At 41.5% G+C, this 18,984-nt stretch overlaps 2 protein-coding genes across 3 annotated transcripts; one reads left to right on the plus strand and one right to left on the minus strand.

Annotated features, from left to right (window-relative positions):
• Positions 1-1,352: 1,352 nt before the first annotated feature.
• Positions 1,353-10,920, minus strand: CAMLG (calcium modulating ligand). Of its 2 annotated transcripts, XM_070414979.1 has the most exons (4): positions 10,678-10,920; positions 8,374-8,834; positions 7,113-7,178; positions 1,353-2,551 (listed from the first exon to the last, which is right to left on the minus strand). In XM_070414979.1, exons 1-4 carry the CDS (start codon positions 10,847-10,849, stop codon positions 2,360-2,362), a joined length of 891 nt encoding a protein of 296 aa, XP_070271080.1. In that variant the 5' UTR covers positions 10,850-10,920; the 3' UTR covers positions 1,353-2,359. The 2 variants fall into 2 exon arrangements, with proteins under 2 accessions (XP_070271080.1, XP_070271081.1); XM_070414980.1 differs by lacking the exon at positions 7,113-7,178.
• On the plus strand, positions 10,877-18,306 carry LOC139010115 (protein NDRG3-like). Its single transcript, XM_070414208.1, is given in 2 exon segments — positions 10,877-11,021; positions 16,835-18,306. Coding segments are annotated over 2 exon segments (1,335 nt in total). The 3' UTR covers positions 18,025-18,306.
• Positions 18,307-18,984: the final 678 nt, after the last annotated feature.

The following is an 18,984-nucleotide window of genomic DNA, read 5'->3' on the forward strand; positions in this document are numbered from 1 at the left end:
GGATCTTTTTTCCATTGATTTTTAGAGGTGGGAGAGATAGAGACCGAGAGAGAAACATCGATGTGAAAGAAACATTGATTGGTTGCCTCCCACACGCACCCGACTGGGGCTGGGGAATCTGCAACCAGAATTGCACCTGCAACCCTTCAGTCAGTGGGCAGACATTCTAACCACTGAGAAAAACTGGTCAGGGCTAAAGTATTTTTAAATTAAGGCATGGACAGTGTTTTTTAGACATAATGCTACTACACACTTAATAGACTACAGTGTAATCATAAATTCTCTGTGCACTGGGAAACCAAAAATTCTTTTGACACACTTGATAAATATTCACTTTATTGTGGTAGTCTGGAACCAAACATGCAATATCTCCAAGGTAGGCTTGCAATTATAGTCCACTATGTCTCTAATACAACCCTTTTAGCAAACTGCCCTGGCTTCCAAAGCTGATGTTGATTCTAATTAACCTAATTCTGAATCTCTCATAAGCCTCTTGCTGTTTTTAGTACCGACTGATGCGCACCTCCATTTACACAACTAGTCTGATCGAAGCTACTGATCGAAGATGTCACCTCTGAACAACCATCTTAATCAACCCAGTTTTAAGCCATATACATATCAAGTCCCCGAAATTTCCAAAGAAAATTTTTCTTTAATTATTCCAGATACTAATACATTTTTTTCTTTCGATACTACTCAACACGCTTAAGGTGGCATCAACAGACACAAGTATTTTACAGCTCTTCTCTTTTAAAGAAATTTGATAATGATCTCTAATTACTAAAATTTATCATATGTCAAGTTGCTAAATGGGGCCTTTTTAACTCAGGACCTTCAGATTATGAGACTGACGCGCTGCTTACTGCGCTAAGGAGGCAGCTGCTTTAAATGGGGCCTTTAAAAAAAGAAACAGAAGTAAACATATGCAATTGAAGGCCCCTAGTGTCTTCTCAGAGATTGAGGGGGATGTGAAAAATCAGAGATGCTTTCCAAACCTCTGGATACTAGCCCTGGCTGGTTTAGCTCAGTGGATAGAGCTTTGGCCTATGGACAAGTGCATATGCAAGGGTTTTGGGCTTGGTCCCCAGTAGGGGGCATGCAGGAGGCAGCCAATCAATGGTTCTCTCTCATCATTGATGTTTCTATCTCTCTCTCCCTCTTCCTTCCTCTCTGAAATCAATAAAAAAATATTTAAAAAAAAAAACCTCTGGATACTAGATTCATTGTGGAATCAGGAAAAAAATGTGTGCTTGTAATCTTATCCTAAGTCAGAAGACTAGACTTAAATTATACTTATTCTACATTATTCTGATTAAAAATAAAGTGACACAAATCAAGACTGTGAGTAATAATGAAAAAGGACATATGTTTTTAATATCACAAGGATTAACTAAATAGACCATACAAAAATCTGTAAGGAAAAGTAATAACGAGCAATATAACACACGTTTTATACTCATTTAAGACCACACCTTACAAATATGAGTGTTATCAAGTTAGTTTATAGAACATTTATGCTAGAGTTTCATACCTCAGTCAGTTGTTCAAATCCCACTTTTATATCTAACCATTCTAGTCTAGTTTGCTTAAAAATACTCCTGAAAATTGAAAACTCAAAAGTGAAAATTTCCAATTCTAAGATTTTTAGAGAGAGAGAAAAACATTGATGTGAGTGTTACACTAAAAGATCCTTCAGCCATCTCCTCACTGGCAAGGACAATAAAAAATTTTCATAAATAAAAATAAAGATTTCATAAATACCTTCTAATTTCATATGTATGGATCTTAATCCTTTCTCCCATTACAATGCTTGCTCTGGAGTAAGGATTACGATACTGACTCTCAACACCTTCAACAACAAAGATAAAATTATTTTAAAAAAGAGATACTGACTCAACAAAAGATACAATTGGCTACCTTATTCAGCTCTTATAAATTAAAATGTGCACTTAACATTAGAAAATTCAGTTTCTTTCATTTTATTTTTAAGATGGCATCATTTCTCAGGAAAGAACAACCAAATACATGACGCAGTCCCCAATTACAAAGGGCTGGCTGAGACCTTGTTTCTCTGCCGAAATACAAATCTTAGAAGTTAGGGAAAGGTGTAGACTAGGGATTCTAATTAAACAAGAAAAATCAGTTAATGACATTTGTACTCTATTCTTCACATCAGTATTAATGCAAACTCAATGCTTTTAAGTCAGAGGATCTGCCATTTCATTCCAAATCAAGTAGTTTTACAACCCCTACAAAGTAAAAGAATTACATAAAGATGTGACCCGATTTGCCTCCTTTAAAGACACTGCAATATGACAGAAAGTGGTTTTCTGTAAGCTTCTCCTGAGTTCTGCAGGCTTCATGGTACTTCAGAGGCCCAATACTCAAGCAGTTCATGACAAAAGATAAAGGTGAAAAAGTAGACACAGAGATCTGTGAAAACTTCGCCCATTTTGCTGTACGTATCCATTGATCGATTTATCACTTCAGCAGGAATTCCAGATAATAGAAGTGCTGCTGTTAGTACTGTTGTCTTTATCTTCTTTTCACCCTGTACACAGAAAGACAAATAAATCCTACAGCTTTCAGAAGACAACTTAAACTCTACAAAAATATTATCAGTGCTATTTTTGCCTAACTGATTGCAAAACTGGTAATGAAGTTTCAAAATATCAATCAATAATATATCAACAAGCATTACAAACATTTACTGAGCATATAATAAGTAGGATTTTAATATAATAAAATGCTAAGCAGCAGGGAGAAAGATACCATTCTTGCTATCAACAGTTAAAAAAAGATAGGACAGGCCTAGTTGGTTTTGCTCAGTGGTTAGAGTGTTGGCCTGCGCACCCAAAAGTCTCGGGTTCCTTTCCTGGTCAAAGTCACCTGGGCTGCGGGTGAGGGAGACACCAGTCTATGTGTGTCTCTAACTTTGGTGTTTCTCTTTCTCTCTCTCTTCCCCACCTCTCTCCCTACCTTCCACTCTCTCTGAAAAGCAATGGAAAAAATCCTCAGGTGAAGATTAACAAAGAATAAATAAATAGCCCTAGTAGGTTTGGCTCAGTGGCTAGAACGTCGGCTTGCAAACTGAAAGGTCCCAGTTTCGATTCCGATCAAGGGCACATGCTCAGGTTGTGGGCTGGATCCCCAGTGGGGGACTTGCAGGAGGCAGCCAATCCATGATTCTCTCTCATCATGGATGTTTCTATCTTTCTCCCTCTTCCTTCCTTTCTGAAATCAATAAAAATATATTTTTAAAAATAATAATAAATAAATAAAGATAGGACATAAATAAGTGCTAAATGAATGCCATGGATAATGTGTAGCATAGTGGCTCAAAGAAGATATAAATTATTCCAGGGTTTTATATATAAATAAAGCACAGGGAAGGATTTCAGGAGAAAATGGAATTAAAAACAGGCCTTCAAGAATAAGCAAGATTTATACAGAAGTGAGGAGAAATCTTATTGAAAGGTAAGTCTCATGGGGAAAAAGGGAACATATATAATACTTTCAACAATAAAGAATTATTAAAAATAAATAGATATACATTAAAAAAAAGAAAGGTAAGTCTCATGACAACAAAAGTCCGAGTGACAGGTATACTGGAGGACAGTGAGTAATTTTGTACCAGAATCATAGGAATAATTTGTAGAGCCCGAATTACCATGCAAAGCAACTCACACTTGATTATACATGCAATAAGATATTACTGAACATTTTACTTCCTAATATAATTTTCTAGCTTCATTTTTTAAGAGATTCAAGGCTGAATTTTCACTTAATTTACTGATTTGGTGTCACCAAATCCAGTCACGATTCAAAAATTTTAATAATATAAAAACCTATAGTTACCCAAAAGAAGTCTATGTCCACAAAAAGATTAATACAAGGAAATCCTTAGCTGCTTTAGTCATAATAACCAAAAATTAGAAACAACCAAAGAAGTCTATCAACAGATTAGATAAATAAATTAATATATTCATACAATGGAATATTATTCAGCCAAAAAAGGGGAGGAATAAATTATTAATATGGTTAACAACATGGATGATTATCAAAAATAGTATGCAGAAGAAGCCTTGTACAAAAATGCATGTATAGGAATAATTCCATTTAAATGAAGTACTAAAACAGAAAAAAGTAATCAATGGTGGGAAAAAGAAAATCTGAGTCTAGGGGCTGTGACTACAGCTGCCTGGAAAGGGGCATGATGAAATTTCCTGATAGTGATGTTCTAAACCTTGAAAGAATTTGGGTTTCAAAGCCTGTCAAAACTCATTAAATGGTATACAAAGACTTGAGCAATTCACTGTATGAAAATTTTACCATAAATTAAAAAAAAAAGAGCCCTGTGCACTGAAAGGTTGCTGGTTCAATCCCCGGTTGGGGCACATATGGAAGGCAACCAATCAATGTTTCTCTTTCTGTCATTCTCTCTTTCTCTCTCTCTCTCTCTCCCTCCCTTCCTCTCTAAGCATGTCCTCTGATGAGGAGGGTTGAAAAAGAAGACAAGAACAATAAACAAACACTGAATTGTAATGATATGTAAGCTGAAATGTGCAGGGGTAAAGTATGTTGATGTTGCAACAGCATGGATGGATCTGGAGATTATGATAAGTGAAATAAGCCGTCAGAGAAAGACAAATGCCATATGATCTCACTTATATGTGAAATCTAATGAACAAAATAAACTGACAAACAAAATAAAACCAGAGTCATAGATACATGGTACAGACTGACAGATGTGAGAGGGGAGGTGGGTGGGGTTTACAGGATGAAAGAAGGTGAAGAGATTAGCCAAATATATGTGCATAACCCCTGGACGCAGACAACAGTGTGGTGATGGCCAGAGGGAAGGGGAGGTGAGGGCTGGATGGAGGTGAGCAAAGGGGGGGAGGAATGAGGAACATTTGTAATAATGTCAATAATAAAAATTAAAAATTAATTAATTAAAATGGATAAAAAATTGGAAAGATACAAGATAAATATAATGAAATGTTAATTATAGAATCTAGGTTGTAAGTATAAATGGGCGTTACCTGCACAATTCTTTCAACCTTTCTGTGTGTTTAAAAACTGATATAACAAAATGTTTATTTATTTATTTATTTAATGATGTAGAAAATCTTAATTTTTTGGGGGGGGGGGGAGAGAAAGAGAAAAGTGAGAGACAGAGAAACATTGATTGGTTGCCTCTAGCATGCGCCCCAACAGGGGATCGAATCCACAATCTAGGTAAGTGCCCTGACCGGGAATCAAATCTGCCACCTTCTGAAGTACAGAATGACACTCAAACCAACTGAGCTACAGCAGCCAGGGTTGTTTTTTTATTTATTAATTTTAGATAGAGAGAAAAGATGGGAGAGGGGGAGAGAGAGAGAGAAACATCAATTTGTTGTTCCACTCATTCATGCACTTGTTGGTTGGTTCTTTTTTTTTTGGTTCTTTTTTTTAAAATATATTTTTATTGATTTCGGAGAGGAAGGGAGAGGGAGAGAGAGAGATAGAAGCATCAAGGATGAGAAAGAATCATTGATCGGCTGCCTCCTGCACGCCCCACACTGGGGGTTGAGCCCACAATCCAGGCATGGGCCCTTGACCAGAATCAAACCCGGGACCTTTCAGTCCACAGGCCGACGCTCTATCCACTGAGCAAAACCAGCTAGGGCCATTGGTTGACTCTTGTATGTGCCCAGACTAGGGATCGAACCTGCAACCTTGGCGTATTGGGACGATGCTCTAACTGAGCTACCCGGCCAGAGCTCTTCCAGAGCTTCTTTACACATATATAAGCAAAATCAAGTATCAAATATCTATGTTTTCTTCCCTTTTACAAAAAAGTATACTGTAGATCCTATTCTGTATTGGTTGCCTCCTGCACACAACCTGCTGGGGATCAAGCTCACAACCTGGGCATGTGCCCTGACCGGGAATTAAACCAGCAACCTCTTGGTGCATGGTCCAATGCTCAACCACTGAGCAACACCAGCCAGGCTTGATTTTTTTCTCTTAATATTTGTTGGCAAGCTTATCATTATCAGTACATGAAGAACTGAATGAGCAGGCCATAACTTTTTTAACTAGTCACTTATTAGTAAACATTGAGGTTGCTTCCAGACTTCTGCTATTGCAAAATTACAATCAATGTTTCAAGGGTAAGTTTCTAAACAAATCCTTTTAATAAAATTACACTTTTAGAATATTTGACATCTCACTCCCTGGCATATGTTGTCAATTTGACACAAACTCTTATAAAAATTTAAAAAAAATATTACATCTTTGGGGAAAAAGGTCAATACTAGGAAAATATACATCTGTATCATCAAAAATAATTTTAATTAAAAATAACATTTCTTTTACTCCTTTACTTTGTGTATTTGACCTATTTAATATATAAATGTTTCAAATCCATAAAAAAACATGAGGTCTATCAGTGCATTACAAGCCATTAGTCAAATAGCTAAGTAGCCATTTCTCAGCAAAAAACTCACAGAAAACTCAATCACACAAGTAGGATTATCTTCTATGCCAGCCAAGTCAAGTCCCATAAAACTGTGTATATACATCTGTAGTCAAGCAGACCAGGTAAAGAATGATATTCCCCATAATTCTGTTCTAAAATTTTGGCCAATTATTTCTTGCAAATATCAGGCCTTTGGCATTAAAGTTCAAGTGCATTGTTATTAAGTGTCCACTAAGGCACACAGTACCATAACTGAACCCATTTTAAAATTAATGTCCTTTATCATAAACAAAATGTATTACTAAATCTTTACTAAGTAATGAAATTGAACACTTGTATATGTGCACTATTCAAAGTCTGTCTTGAGGTTTTTTTTCTCCCAATCCATGGTAGACCAACATTTTTGTAAAATATGATAAAAATGTTATGGCAATGTCCAATTGCTATAGAGTGTCTAATTACTCACTTTCTGAACTTCACTCATTACAAACAGAACAAAGAGTTTGATTGGTAGCCAATCACACTTTGAGTAGCACTGATTCAGACCATAAGTATAACAAATTTTTTTTTAAAGTTTTTCAGATTATCTAATCATTAATCAATCTAAACACAACAACATAATTTAGAAAAAAATGTAATTTACCTTGGGAAAATATTTGTATAGTCCCATGTATGCAAGTTGTAAAGTAAGAAATGGAGCAAATATGGACTGTGAAGATAGAAGATACAATTATATATTTCCAACATAATCATTCAAATCACAAATCAAACTAATAGCAGCTATAAATTTTAAGTAACAAAACTAATAAAATATTTAATTTTAGTAGTTGAAAGCAGTCTTGTTTCTGCAGAACAGTGAAGAAAATAAAAGGAATTGATTTATTATAAACATGTTTTTCAAGTCAAGTCACTCTCTAGTTTTATTTTTTAATATATTTTATTGATTTTTTTAGAGAGAAAGGAAGATGGATAGAGAAATAAAAACATCACTGATCATTGATCAGCTGCCTCCTGCACGACCCCCCACCCCCACCCAGGAGATTGAGCCCGGAACCTGGGCATGTGCCCTGATCTGGAATCGAACTGGTGGCCTCTTGGTTCTTGGCTCAACGCTCAACCACTGAGTCACACCAACTAGGCTCAAGTCACTCTCTTTAATATCCCCAAAAATGTCTTCCCTCATAAAAACTTACCTTTTAAAAAACTTAAGGCACCTGGCCAATGTTGCTCAGTGGTTGAGTCTTGACCTATGAACCAGGAGTTCAGGGTTTGATTTCCAGTCAGGGCACATGCCCGGGTTATAAGCTTGATCCTCAGTGGGGGCGTGTAGGAGGCAGTCAATTGATGATTCTCTCTCATCATTGATGTTGTTATCTCTCTCTTCCTCTCCCTTCCTCTGAGAAATCAATAAAAATATTTTAAAAAATAAAAAACTTAAAAGTATTCACCCTGACTGGTATTGCTCAGGAGATAGAGCATCAGCCCATGCACCCAAGGGTCTTGGGTTCAATTCCCAGCCAAGGGTACTTTACCCTATTTAGAACGACACTGCCTGGGGTTAATCCCAGCTGTGACTTAAGAGCTGGTGATACTGGGCAAATGATTTAACCACTATGAGTCTCCATTCCCTCATCTATAAAATAAAGATTCATAAGGATGAGGTTAAATCAATTAATATATGTAAATCACTTAGAATGGTACCTACATATAGGGGGAATTTAATAATTATTATTAGGCTCTGTATTTAACCAGAATACCTCATTCTATAACTAAGGTGAATAGCAGTTTATAATTCCTCTCCAAATAGCCCTGTGAATCAGGCAAATATTAAGTTAATATTGGCAATGAATTCTGTGGATTAAAAACACCCATTACTATAACTAATTTTCCATTATATTTCTTACCAAATATTTGCAAACAAAAGCTCTGACTCCAAACGCAAGAAGAGCACATCCCACCAATCTAAATATTCGGAAAGAGTCAAATTCTTCTGTTGTATTTCCATCCTCTTGATTGGGTTTTTCACTAATTAGTTGTTTCCTTAGTTTCATTGCTTCTTCAAATCTGGAGAGGTACTGTTCTAGGCCATGGCGAGAGCCCCTCTGGACAGTGTCCGCTGTCAGGTCCCCTCTGTTCCGCTGCCGGAGCTCAAGGCTTACATCATTACTGCCCTCAGGTGGTTTAATGAAAGAGTCCAGTTTGTCTCCCAGCTCCGTCCCCTTTATCTCTGCCACACCACTCTGCTGGTCAGCTGTTCCTGTACTGACGGAATCACCCAGCACTACTCGCTTTGAAACTGAAGGAATGGTGAGGGAGTTCAGTTTATCACTGTCCTGTTGCTTTAATTTTGTTTGACTTTCTTCTTCTGAGAAAAGAAATTTAGAAACCTTATGTATTACATATAGGCAAACACCGTTCGTAGTAATATTAAAAAATGCACTGAGCTAGAACTCTGAATCTAAATTAATACTGATTTTGCATAAAACATAAACTAGTTTCCCTCTACATCCTCAAAATGTATCACTCAAAAAGAGTATTCCTGTAGCCAAAACCGGTTTGGCTCAGTGAATAGAGCGTCGGCCTGCGGACTGAAAGGTCCCAGGTTCGATTCCGGTCAAGGGCATGTACCTGGGGTTGCGGGCACATCCCCAGTAGGGGGTGTGCAGGAGGCAGCTGATCGATGTTTCTCTCTCATCGATGTTTCTAACTCTCTATCTCTCTCCCTTCCTCTCTGTAAAACATCAATAAAATATATTAAAAAAAAAAAAAGAGTATTCCTGTAGAAAATATAATCCAAACTTTGGGAGTAAAAGGCTAGTAAAAAAATTGGAAAAGATAGGCAGGGAGAGAACACGCTATAAAGACCAAATTTTCATGGATAAAACATCCCTAAAGTATAGTTGCACTGCCTGCTCTAGCTTCTTTGGTTAAAAATAGAAAATTATTAAAGCTTTTAAAAATCTGTATTTTAATATTATATGTCTGAATCCAGAGCCCTGTCAGCATAGGGTGTGGCATATCCTACAGCTACTGCTTACGTAATCCTACTGTAGTCTGGGAGCCATTCGTAGGGACTTAAGCCATTTGAAGATGCTGTTCTGGTTTAAAACAACACGAAACCTTAATGGCAGGTAACATTTTCAAAGCAAAAGAACAAAATACGGAACATACGCCTCAAGGAAGATAGTAAGTGCTTTGGGAAAGAATAAACATGCTATTAATCATTAAAGGAAGGGATAGTTTTGTAACTACTGCTGCGGGAGAAGTTGAAATCGTTCTCTTACCTCCTCCTGGTAGTTTTCAGCGGCAGACCTGAAGCTCAGAACTACACCTACACCCAAAGCCCTACCGAACGGAAGTCACAGAGATCCAAGGGGCTCGCAACCAAAGCCGGTTGCTAAAGGCAACACTCCATGGAAAGTTAGAGAACACTAGCACGTACTAGGTGTTCAATAAATATTCACATAAAATAAACAGCCACATAAAAATGTTTTAAAGAAACTCACTGCCCGTGTCCCTGGGGGAGAAATGAGGCACTCACTCTCCCTCGGGCGAAAGGCGGTGCCTGGCATCCCATCGAGCTCACACTCTGGGGGAGAAGACCTCTGGCGGCGGGCACTCCCACTTGCTGGGTCTATAAAGAACGGTCGCCCCAATTTTTTACTAGTAGGCCTGTGGGTGACAATGCTGAGGGCACTGAACACCAACTGTACGAGTCCCTGACCCACGCAGGGAGGACTAGCCGGCAGCTCTGTAAAGACAGCTCATGTGGGCCGACAGTTACAGCAAAAGGCAAAAGAAGGCGGACGCCAGGGAAGGCGCCGGAAGGGCGCGCACCGGGCACAATGGCAGAGCAGGAGCCTGGGATGCAATGTGGGCCCGCAAGAGGCCGGGGTGGGGAGGAGGGGGGGTGGCCTGGGTACCCGGGGCAGGGAGCGCCCAGGCAGACGGGCTCGGGAGCGAAGCTTCGCGGTCCGCGGCAGAGGCGGGACAGCCCCCCGGAAAACTGAGAAGAGCAACTGGAAGGGGGTCAAGAAGTGAGAACTTGGGACATCACCCGAAGAACAGGCAGAGCAGGGCGTGGTCAGAAGGTCGGCGCGGTGGGCAGGGAGGGACGGGTCCTCCAGACTGATCCTGGCGTCCCACAGTGATCACAAAGAATTTGGAAAGGGCGGGCGGGACCCCGAGGGGGAAACGGAGCTTCTCACCCGCGCCGCTCCCGGGCCTGTGAAAGCCCATGATCCGGTTGATGCGCTGTTCCGAGTTCATGAGCAGCTTTCTCCGCCGCAGCTCGGCCCGACGCTGGGAAGCCGACAGGCCAGAGCCAACCGGGGCCCCGGGCCGCTCCCCGCTGTCCGTAGCGACGGTCACGGGCTCCATCTTCCCTTCCACAATCTGGGAGAGGCGATGGTGGCGCTGGAGGCGGCAGCGGCGGGGCCGATGACTTCAGGCCCGGCCGCGGGCGCGCGTGCCCGGCTCAGCGCAGACCCGCCCCCCAGCGCCGGGCTGGAGACGGCGGACGGAGCATGCGCACGGCCCTTTCCGGGCGGAAGCTTGCGCCGCCATCTTGAATGAGGGCAGCCAACCTCCTTGGCTACCTTCGCGGTGTCTCTCTGCTGCCCGCGCGGAGGTGAAGGAAGTCGGCACCCAGCCTGGCCCGCAGGAAAGGAATGGGAGTGAGAACGACGCTCATCGATCGCAGATTCGGTGCCAGGAAGCAAAATGGAGACACTTGTTTCCACTGACCTTCTGTCGCTCGCTTTAGGCCGCGGGCACGCGTAACTCTGATAGCGACGCTGTAGGGAGCGTGGCGTTCGGGATTTCTCTTTAGCGCTGATTCCTCTCCTCAAACACCTCTTGTCCCCAGTGCACCTGGTTTGTCCCGGTCTCCCCCTCCCGTCTTTGTTCAGGGCTTTCCCAGGAGAACCTGCCCAGTCCAAACCTTGCCACCGCCTCTCAACACTTTTTATTCTTAAAAAAAAAAAATAACTTTTTAATTACAATGGAAAAACAATATTATATATGCTTCAGGTGTACATAGTTATTAGGCATTTATATAATTTGTGAAATGATCATCCCATAAATCTAGTACTATCCTCTTTACCTGTCTTTTTCTCCTTAACACTTAGGACCGACTTGCAAACTAAATTTACGTACTTATTTTATTGTCTTTTTCTCCGTGAAGACAAGTCCTGTGTTTTGTTCAAGGCTCTAACTCAGTGGTTCTCAACCTTGGCTGCACATTAGAATCACCTGGGAATCTTTTTAAAATCCTGATTTCTGGGCCTCATCCTCCGGAAATTCTGTTTCTTTGTTACTAATGTTGTGGCCTCACCGCATAACAAAGAAACAGAATTTCCGGAGGATGAGGCCCAGAAATCAGAACTTTAAAAAGATTCCCAGGTGATTCTAATGTGCAGCCAAGGTTGAGAACCACTGCAGACTCCTACAACAGTGTGAGCGCTCAGCAGGGCGAATTTATGCAGTGTTGAGGGGCCACAATAGTTTTATGGGCCCAAGAAAATGTGGGGTTTTTTTCTTAATATTTTTATTGATTTCAGAGAGGAAGGGAGAGGGAGAGACAGAAACATCAATGATGAGAGAGCATCACTAACTGGCTGCCTGCTGCACGCCCCCCACTGGGTATCGAGCCTGCGACCCCAATCCAACCCTGGACCTTTCAGTCTGCAGGCCTACGCTCCATCCACTGAGGCAAACCAGCCAGGGCAAGAACATTTTAATTTCTTTAAAAATCAGGAAAAATATGTAATAGTAGTTAATATGTAATAATGGATCCAGTCTGGATTATAGTCCTTTTTCCAACAGTCATAATATATAATTTTGAATACACTTTTATGGAGGAAGGAGGCCACGAAAACAAAGTGTGTAAGGCCTACAAATAGAGCCCTGGAGCTCAGCAATGACCAAGTGGATGAGTAAATGAATAAAGAGGCCTCAGAGGTTGAAGCAGCCTAGTGGGCCCCCCTGCAATGAAGCCAGCTGCACAATCACCTCAAAATCCATCCCTCTTAGTGAAACTGCACAATGAGTCTGGACTTGCCTGTCACTACTTGAGCCAATTAAGCAGAGACAGGGTTGAATCATCTATGAGCGTTTATTACAATAATGCTGGCAGTATGAGAGAGCATCAGGTCATCTACAAAATCTGCTCTGCCCCCCACCATAAGCCAGCTGCTTATATTGGATGGAAAGACAAAAATTACATAGGGAAGTAGGCAAAGAGATAAGAATGGAAAAGCAAAATGGGCAATGCAGGCTGGGGGTATATAAAAGGCTGGGGCTATGCAAAAGGCTAGGGATTTGCAAAGGCCTGGCATCTCTGGTTTCTGCTACAAGGTTGTTAATCTTTCCATGATAATAGGCAGCTCCTGAATGTAGAGGATGGGCCAAATTTCCAGGTGAGCTCCCAGGTCAGGTGCAACTCACAGCCAAGTTGGAATGTACTTCCTTTAATCAGAACAAAACAATCACGGTTAACAGAGCATGATTAATATTTCTTACTAGAGGCCCGGTGCACAAAATTTGTGCACTTGGTGGGGTGGGAGGGCCCCTCAGCCCACCCTGTGCCCTCTTGCAGTCTGGGAGCCATCAATTGGACATCCTTAGTGCTACTGTGGAGGCCGGAGAGGCTCCCGCCACCGCCACTGCACTCACCAGCTGTGAGCCTGGCTCAGGGCTTCTGGCTGAGCGAAGCTCCCCATGTGGGAGTGCACTGACCACCAGGGGGCAGCTCCTGCATTGAGATCTGCCCCCTAGTGGTCAGTACACATCCTAGCAACCGGTTGTTCAGCCATTCGGTCAATTTGCCTTTTATTATATAGGACTAGAGCCGTGGTCAGCAAACTGTGGCTCGCAAGCCACATGTGGCTCTTTGACCCCTTGAGTGTGGCTCTTCCTAAGCCTTAGGAGTACCCTAATTAAGTTAATAACAATGTACCTACCTATATAGTTTAAGCTTAAAAAATTTGGCTCTCAAAAGAAATTTCAATCGTTGTACTGTTGATATTTGGCTCTGTTGACTAATGAGTTTGCTGACCACTGGACTAGAGGCCCAGTGCACGAAATTTGTGCACTCAGGGGGGTCTCTGAGCCCGGCCTGTACCCTCTCATAGTCTGGGACCCCCTCAGAGTCAGACATCCCTCTTGCAGTCCAGGACCCGTCTCTCCTTACTGCTCACTTGCAGCGGAGGCAGGAGAGGCTCCCGCCATCGCCGCTGCGCTCGCCAGATGTGAACCTGGCTCCTGTCTGAGCAGAGTACACTGACCACCAAGGGGCAGTTCCTGCATTGAGCGTCTACCCCCTGGTGGTCAGTGTGCATCATAGTGACTGGTCATTCCACCATTTGGTCAATTTGCATATTAGGGTTTTATTATATAGGATAATTATAGCTGGTCCCCAAAATTGTATTTCTGCCCCTAACATTATGAGGTAATAAAATACTATATTTAACTGTAGTCATCTAACACTGTCCCAGATAAAAAAAAGGAGTTTGAGAAAAAAGTGTAAAAAAAACAAACTTTTGGAGTCAACCATGTCGGAGCTCAAGTATAAACACAACTTTCTGCCTTGATTGCATGAAAGCTATTAACATGTCCTAGTTAATAATTTTAAAGTATTATCACTGGCCTGTGTGGCTCAGTTGGTTGAGCATCCTCCCATGCACCAAAAGGTCACCAGTTTGATTCCAGTCATCAGTTCACCTGCCTGGGTTGTGGGCTCGATCCCTGGTTGGGATGTGTGTGGGATTGGTTTTTCTCTCTTCCTCTCCCTTCCACTCTCTAAAATCAATATAAATGAATTTTAAAAATAATTTTAAAGCATTGACAGAGGGTCCCATGAATATCTGTACAGACCTACATCTCTGAGGCATAGACTGTGTCTTTCAAAAAATTCTAGCCCTAGGCGGCTTGGCTCAGTGGATAGAGCGTCGATCTGCGGACTGAGGGGTCCTGGGTTCGGTTCCAGCCAAGGACACATGCCTGGGTTGTGGGCTCGATCCCCAGTGGGGGACGTGTGGGAGGCAGCCTATCAATGATTCTCTCTTATCACTCATGTTTCTATCTCTCTCTCCTTCCCCCTTCCTCTCTGAAATAAAAAAGAAATATATATTTTTAAAAAATTCTAAAATTGAAATAATTAAGTAGTAACAAGTGTGCAAAACTTGAAGTACAATCCTGATGAATCAAGACCAAATAACAGTTCCAGGATAACGAAAATTTTTTCATTTGGAAAAAAATTTTTTTCCCCATTTTATTTATTTATTTATTTATTTATTTTAAAATATATTTTATAGATTTCTTACAGAGAGGAAGGGAGAGGGATAGAGAGTTAGAAACATCGATGAGAGAGAAGCACCAATCAACTGCCTCTTGCACACCCCCTACTGGGGATGTGCCTGCAACCAACGTACATGCCCTTGACCGGAATCGAACCTGGGACCCTTCAGTCCGTAGTCCAATGCTCTATCCAGTGAGCCAAACCAGCTATGGCTTTTTTCCATTTTAGAGAGCCCATAGAAGCCAAATGAAAAATTTGGTTCTTTAAATAGCTGTGTTGGTGTATAATGGCTCATTTAGTCAAGTAAAAATTAAAAGTGTCAAGGTTTCATATTACATGATTACTTATTTCTGGGAATCCATTTCCCTGTGAGGTTTCCATAGATTATTAAATTTACTAGTATTACTAGTTCTTCTCAGTGGTATATATGATTTTTTTCATAAAAGATATGCATACTTACAATTCTTGTACTAATTTGTATCTCCCTCATTATAGACTTTACAAGGGCAAGCCCATCCTTTTTTAAAATTTACCACTTTGCCCCAAATCTAGAACTGAGAACACTAAACTTCCCTCAATAGTTGCAGAAATTTTTCTTTTAGATTAAGTGTCAAAACTTGGCATTTTCAATGAGTTTTCATTTGATCCTAGTATTGTTTAGCTAGGCATTATAATATAAACTGTAGATACAAAGCTGAACAGATTAAGTCACAGATGGTAAAACCAGAATTCATTTTCTGGGATTAAATTTAGGCAGTAAATTTATGTTTGGACTCCTCTCTACTCCACACAGCAATAACAATAAAAGTTAAAAATATAAAGAAGAAAAAAAATTAGCTATACTCAAAAACAAGAGAAACATCTCAGCAGATCAAAGTACTGGAAACAAAGCATTGCAGAGCTGAAGGTGCCTGTTGGGCTGCAAGTCCAGAAGCAGGCACTGGTAGCACGCTCTATGGGCAGGAGGCACTGAAAGTGCTCCACATAAAACACAGGGACGAAGAGGTCAAACTCACTGCTTAAAGTCTGCCCTCCTCTGAAAATGCTCAAAAATCATCTGCTATTAACTCACGTAGCCTTGGATTTAGCTTTGTAAGTAGGGAGGTAAAAGAAAGGTCAAACAGCCCTGGCCAGTTAGGCTCAGTGGATAGAGCATCAGCCTGCGAACTGAAGGGTCCCAGGTTCAATTCTGGCAAGGGGCACATGCCTCGGTTGCGGGCTCGATCCCCCCCACCAGTAAGGGGTGTGCAGTAAGGGGCGTGCAGGAGGCAGCCAATCAATGATTCTCTCTCATCATTGATGTTTCTATCTCTCTCCATTCCTCTCTGAAATAAATAAAATATATATATTTTTTAAAAGGGGTTAAACAATTAGACTTCACACTGTTGGTGACTGAAATGGTGATATTCCCAAATTACTGTGGAACAGGAGCTCTAAAACACCAACATGAGCCCTGTTTTGGGGAAAGGGACCATGAAATGCAAGTAAACTGAAAAAAAAAAAAAAAAAAAAAAACAGGAAGAGGAAAAGCATGGGCAGAGTGAGATGAGCTAAAGCAAAAATAAAAACCCTCCATTCAAATGAGCCTACAAACCCAAATTCTAACAAAAGTGAGGATAATTTTAAGTAGTTTTATGTGTCAATTCTACTCAATTTAAAAAATGTAGCTGAGTAGTGAAACTATAGATTAAGAATAATCCCCCGCCCCTCGCTGCCACCACTGCTACTGCTGCTGCTGCACTGACGGCGGAGACCGCGCTTCAGAGAGAGAGAGAGAGAGAGAGGGAGAGGGAGAAAGAGAAACATCAATGTGAGAGTCGACCATCGATAGACTGCCTCCTGTACTCCCCCAACCAAGGATCAAGCCAGAAACTCTGTGCCCTGACCAGGAATCGAGCCAGCAACCTTTTGATGCATGGGATGATGCTCAACCAACTGAGCAACACCAGCCAGGGCTACAATTTTTGAGGCTGTCGAATCTTTTAACTCTGGTACTATCCTGTTTACTTGAAGATGTCCCATCTTGTAAACCTTTGTGTCGAAAGAGTTACTGATTTATTTCTGAGAACCCTCTACTCTCATCTTCCTCATTGGTGAACTTCAGGATATTCAACTCACAGAGATCAAACCACTTCTAAATGGTAAGAATGGTACACGAAACTTCCAGGACTTTGACTGTCAGGAACATGATATAGAAACTCCTCATGGTATGGTCCACGTTACTATAAGAGGCCTACCGAAGGGAAACAGACCAGTTATTCTGACATATCATGACATTGGCCTCAATCATAAATCCTGCTTCAATGCGTTCTTTAACTTTGAAGATATGCAAGAGATCACTCAGCACTTTGCTGTCTGTCATGTGGATGCCCCAGGCCAACAGGAAGGTGCACCCTCTTTCCCAACAGGGTACCAGTACCCCACAGTGGATGAGCTAGCTGAAATGCTTCCTCCTGTTCTTACTCACTTAAGTGTGAAAAGCATCATTGGGATTGGAGTTGGAGCTGGAGCTTACATCCTCAGCAAATTTGCACTCAGTTATCCAGAGCTTGTGGAAGGCCTTGTGCTCATTATCGCTGACCCTTGTGCTAAAGGATGGATTGACTGGGCAGCTTCCAAAATCTCAGGCTTGACAACCAATGTTGTGGACATTGTTTTGGCTCATCACTTTGGGCAGGAAGAGTTGCAGGCCAACCTGGACCTGATTCAAACCTACAGACTCCATATTGCCCAAGATATCAACCAAGAAAACCTGCAGCTCTTCCTGTGTTCTTATAACGGACGCAGAGACCCTACAGCTCTTCCTGTGTTCTTATAACGGACGCGGAGACCTGGAGATTGAAAGACCCATGCTGGCCAAAATGATAACAAATCAAAGACTTTAAAGTGTTCCACTTTATTGGTGGTAGGGGACAGTTCACCCGCAGTTGAGGCTGTGGTTGAATGCAATTCTCACCTGAATCCTATAAATACAACTTTGCTAAAGATGGTAGATTGTGGTGGACTGTTCCAAGTAGTTCAGCCCGGGAAGCTCACTGAGGCCTTCAAGTACTTTTTGCAGGGAATGGGATACATACCATCTGCCAGCATGACCCAGCTCCTCCGATCACGAACCCACTCAACCTCAAGTATTATCGGCTCTGGAGAAAGTGCCTTCAGCTGGTCTGTCACCAGCAATCAGTCAGATGGAACTCAAGAATCCTCTGAGTCCCCTGATGTTCTGGACAGACACCAGACCATGGAGGTGTCCTGCTAAGCATATGCTCCTCCCCTGGACCATGCAAGTCCATCCTCCTCAAACGACCACTCCACAATATAATATTTCATCCAGCAAACCGGCATCTATCTTTACTCCTGCATGACCACTGACTCTTTCTCTCTAGTATCCTGGATTTATCATTCTCTGCCTGCCCACACCCCTTTTTGTATGTACCAGGAACCACTTCCATGCCATTACTGTAACATTCCAACATCTTTAACTGATCAAATCTCCATATCTTCTCTTGCCAGCTTTTCTCCATGCTTTCCCAACTACGTATCTGATAAGATACTTTAATCCTGACGTATGTGTGTGAGCACGCGTGTCTGTGTTTGTGTGTGCATAGATCTGTGGTTTTAGACATGCTTTCTTGTAGAGCTTCTGCAAAACAACAACAACAACAAAACAAACAAAAAAGGACCCTTTTTTTTTTTTTTTTTTTTTTTTTGCACTTTCAATGGTGTTTTTAGGGGAAATATACAGAACAGCTTTCTAGATGGGGTAGGTTACTACATTCTCTTTTGGTTCCAAATTGGTCAACAAGATTTGCAAGGTGACTTCTGAAGAGAGCAGCTCTGAGGAATGTGGAAGATCATAATCACTGTTTGGACTCTTGACTGATTGTGACCAACAGAAGGGAGCCTGTTACATAGAGAAGCAGGCAGGGTGCTCAGCGACCTTCTCCTGTCCAAGTGAATTTTCATACACTATTCTATAAATAAAGGGGGGGGTATGTACTGTTAGAAGCCCATGAATAATGAGGTTCTGGTGCAACATGGAGTAGTTCCCAAGGAGTGGGCGTGGCTTAATTATTGGACTCTATTAGAACAGGAAGGTTGAAAACAAAATGCCAGGCATTCACTCTGCTGGAGCAAAACTGTCTGCTGCTACTACCAGACATCGGCAAGAAATGCCTCCAGGTCTGTGATGGAGAGATGGCGAAACACTCTCCATCCT

The sequence above is a fragment of the Myotis yumanensis genome, unplaced genomic scaffold, assembly GCF_028538775.1.
Source record: "Myotis yumanensis isolate MYYU_CA2020_CCGP unplaced genomic scaffold, mMyoYum1.0.hap1 SCAF_5, whole genome shotgun sequence".
Classification (NCBI taxonomy): domain Eukaryota; kingdom Metazoa; phylum Chordata; class Mammalia; order Chiroptera; family Vespertilionidae; genus Myotis; species Myotis yumanensis.

Bases quoted from the DNA above. Each gene is read 5' to 3' on its own strand.
- CAMLG (XM_070414979.1), bottom strand. From the start codon at position 10,849: ATGGAGCCCGTGACCGTCGCTACGGACAGCGGGGAGCGGCCCGGGGCC. The intron at 8,835-10,677 runs GTGAGAAGCTCC...TTCTTTTCTCAG, and splicing joins CAGGCCCGGGAGCGGCGCGG to AAGAAGAAAGTCAAACAAAA. The intron at 2,552-7,112 runs GTAAATTACATT...TTCTGTGTACAG, and splicing joins TATACAAATATTTTCCCAAG to GGTGAAAAGAAGATAAAGAC.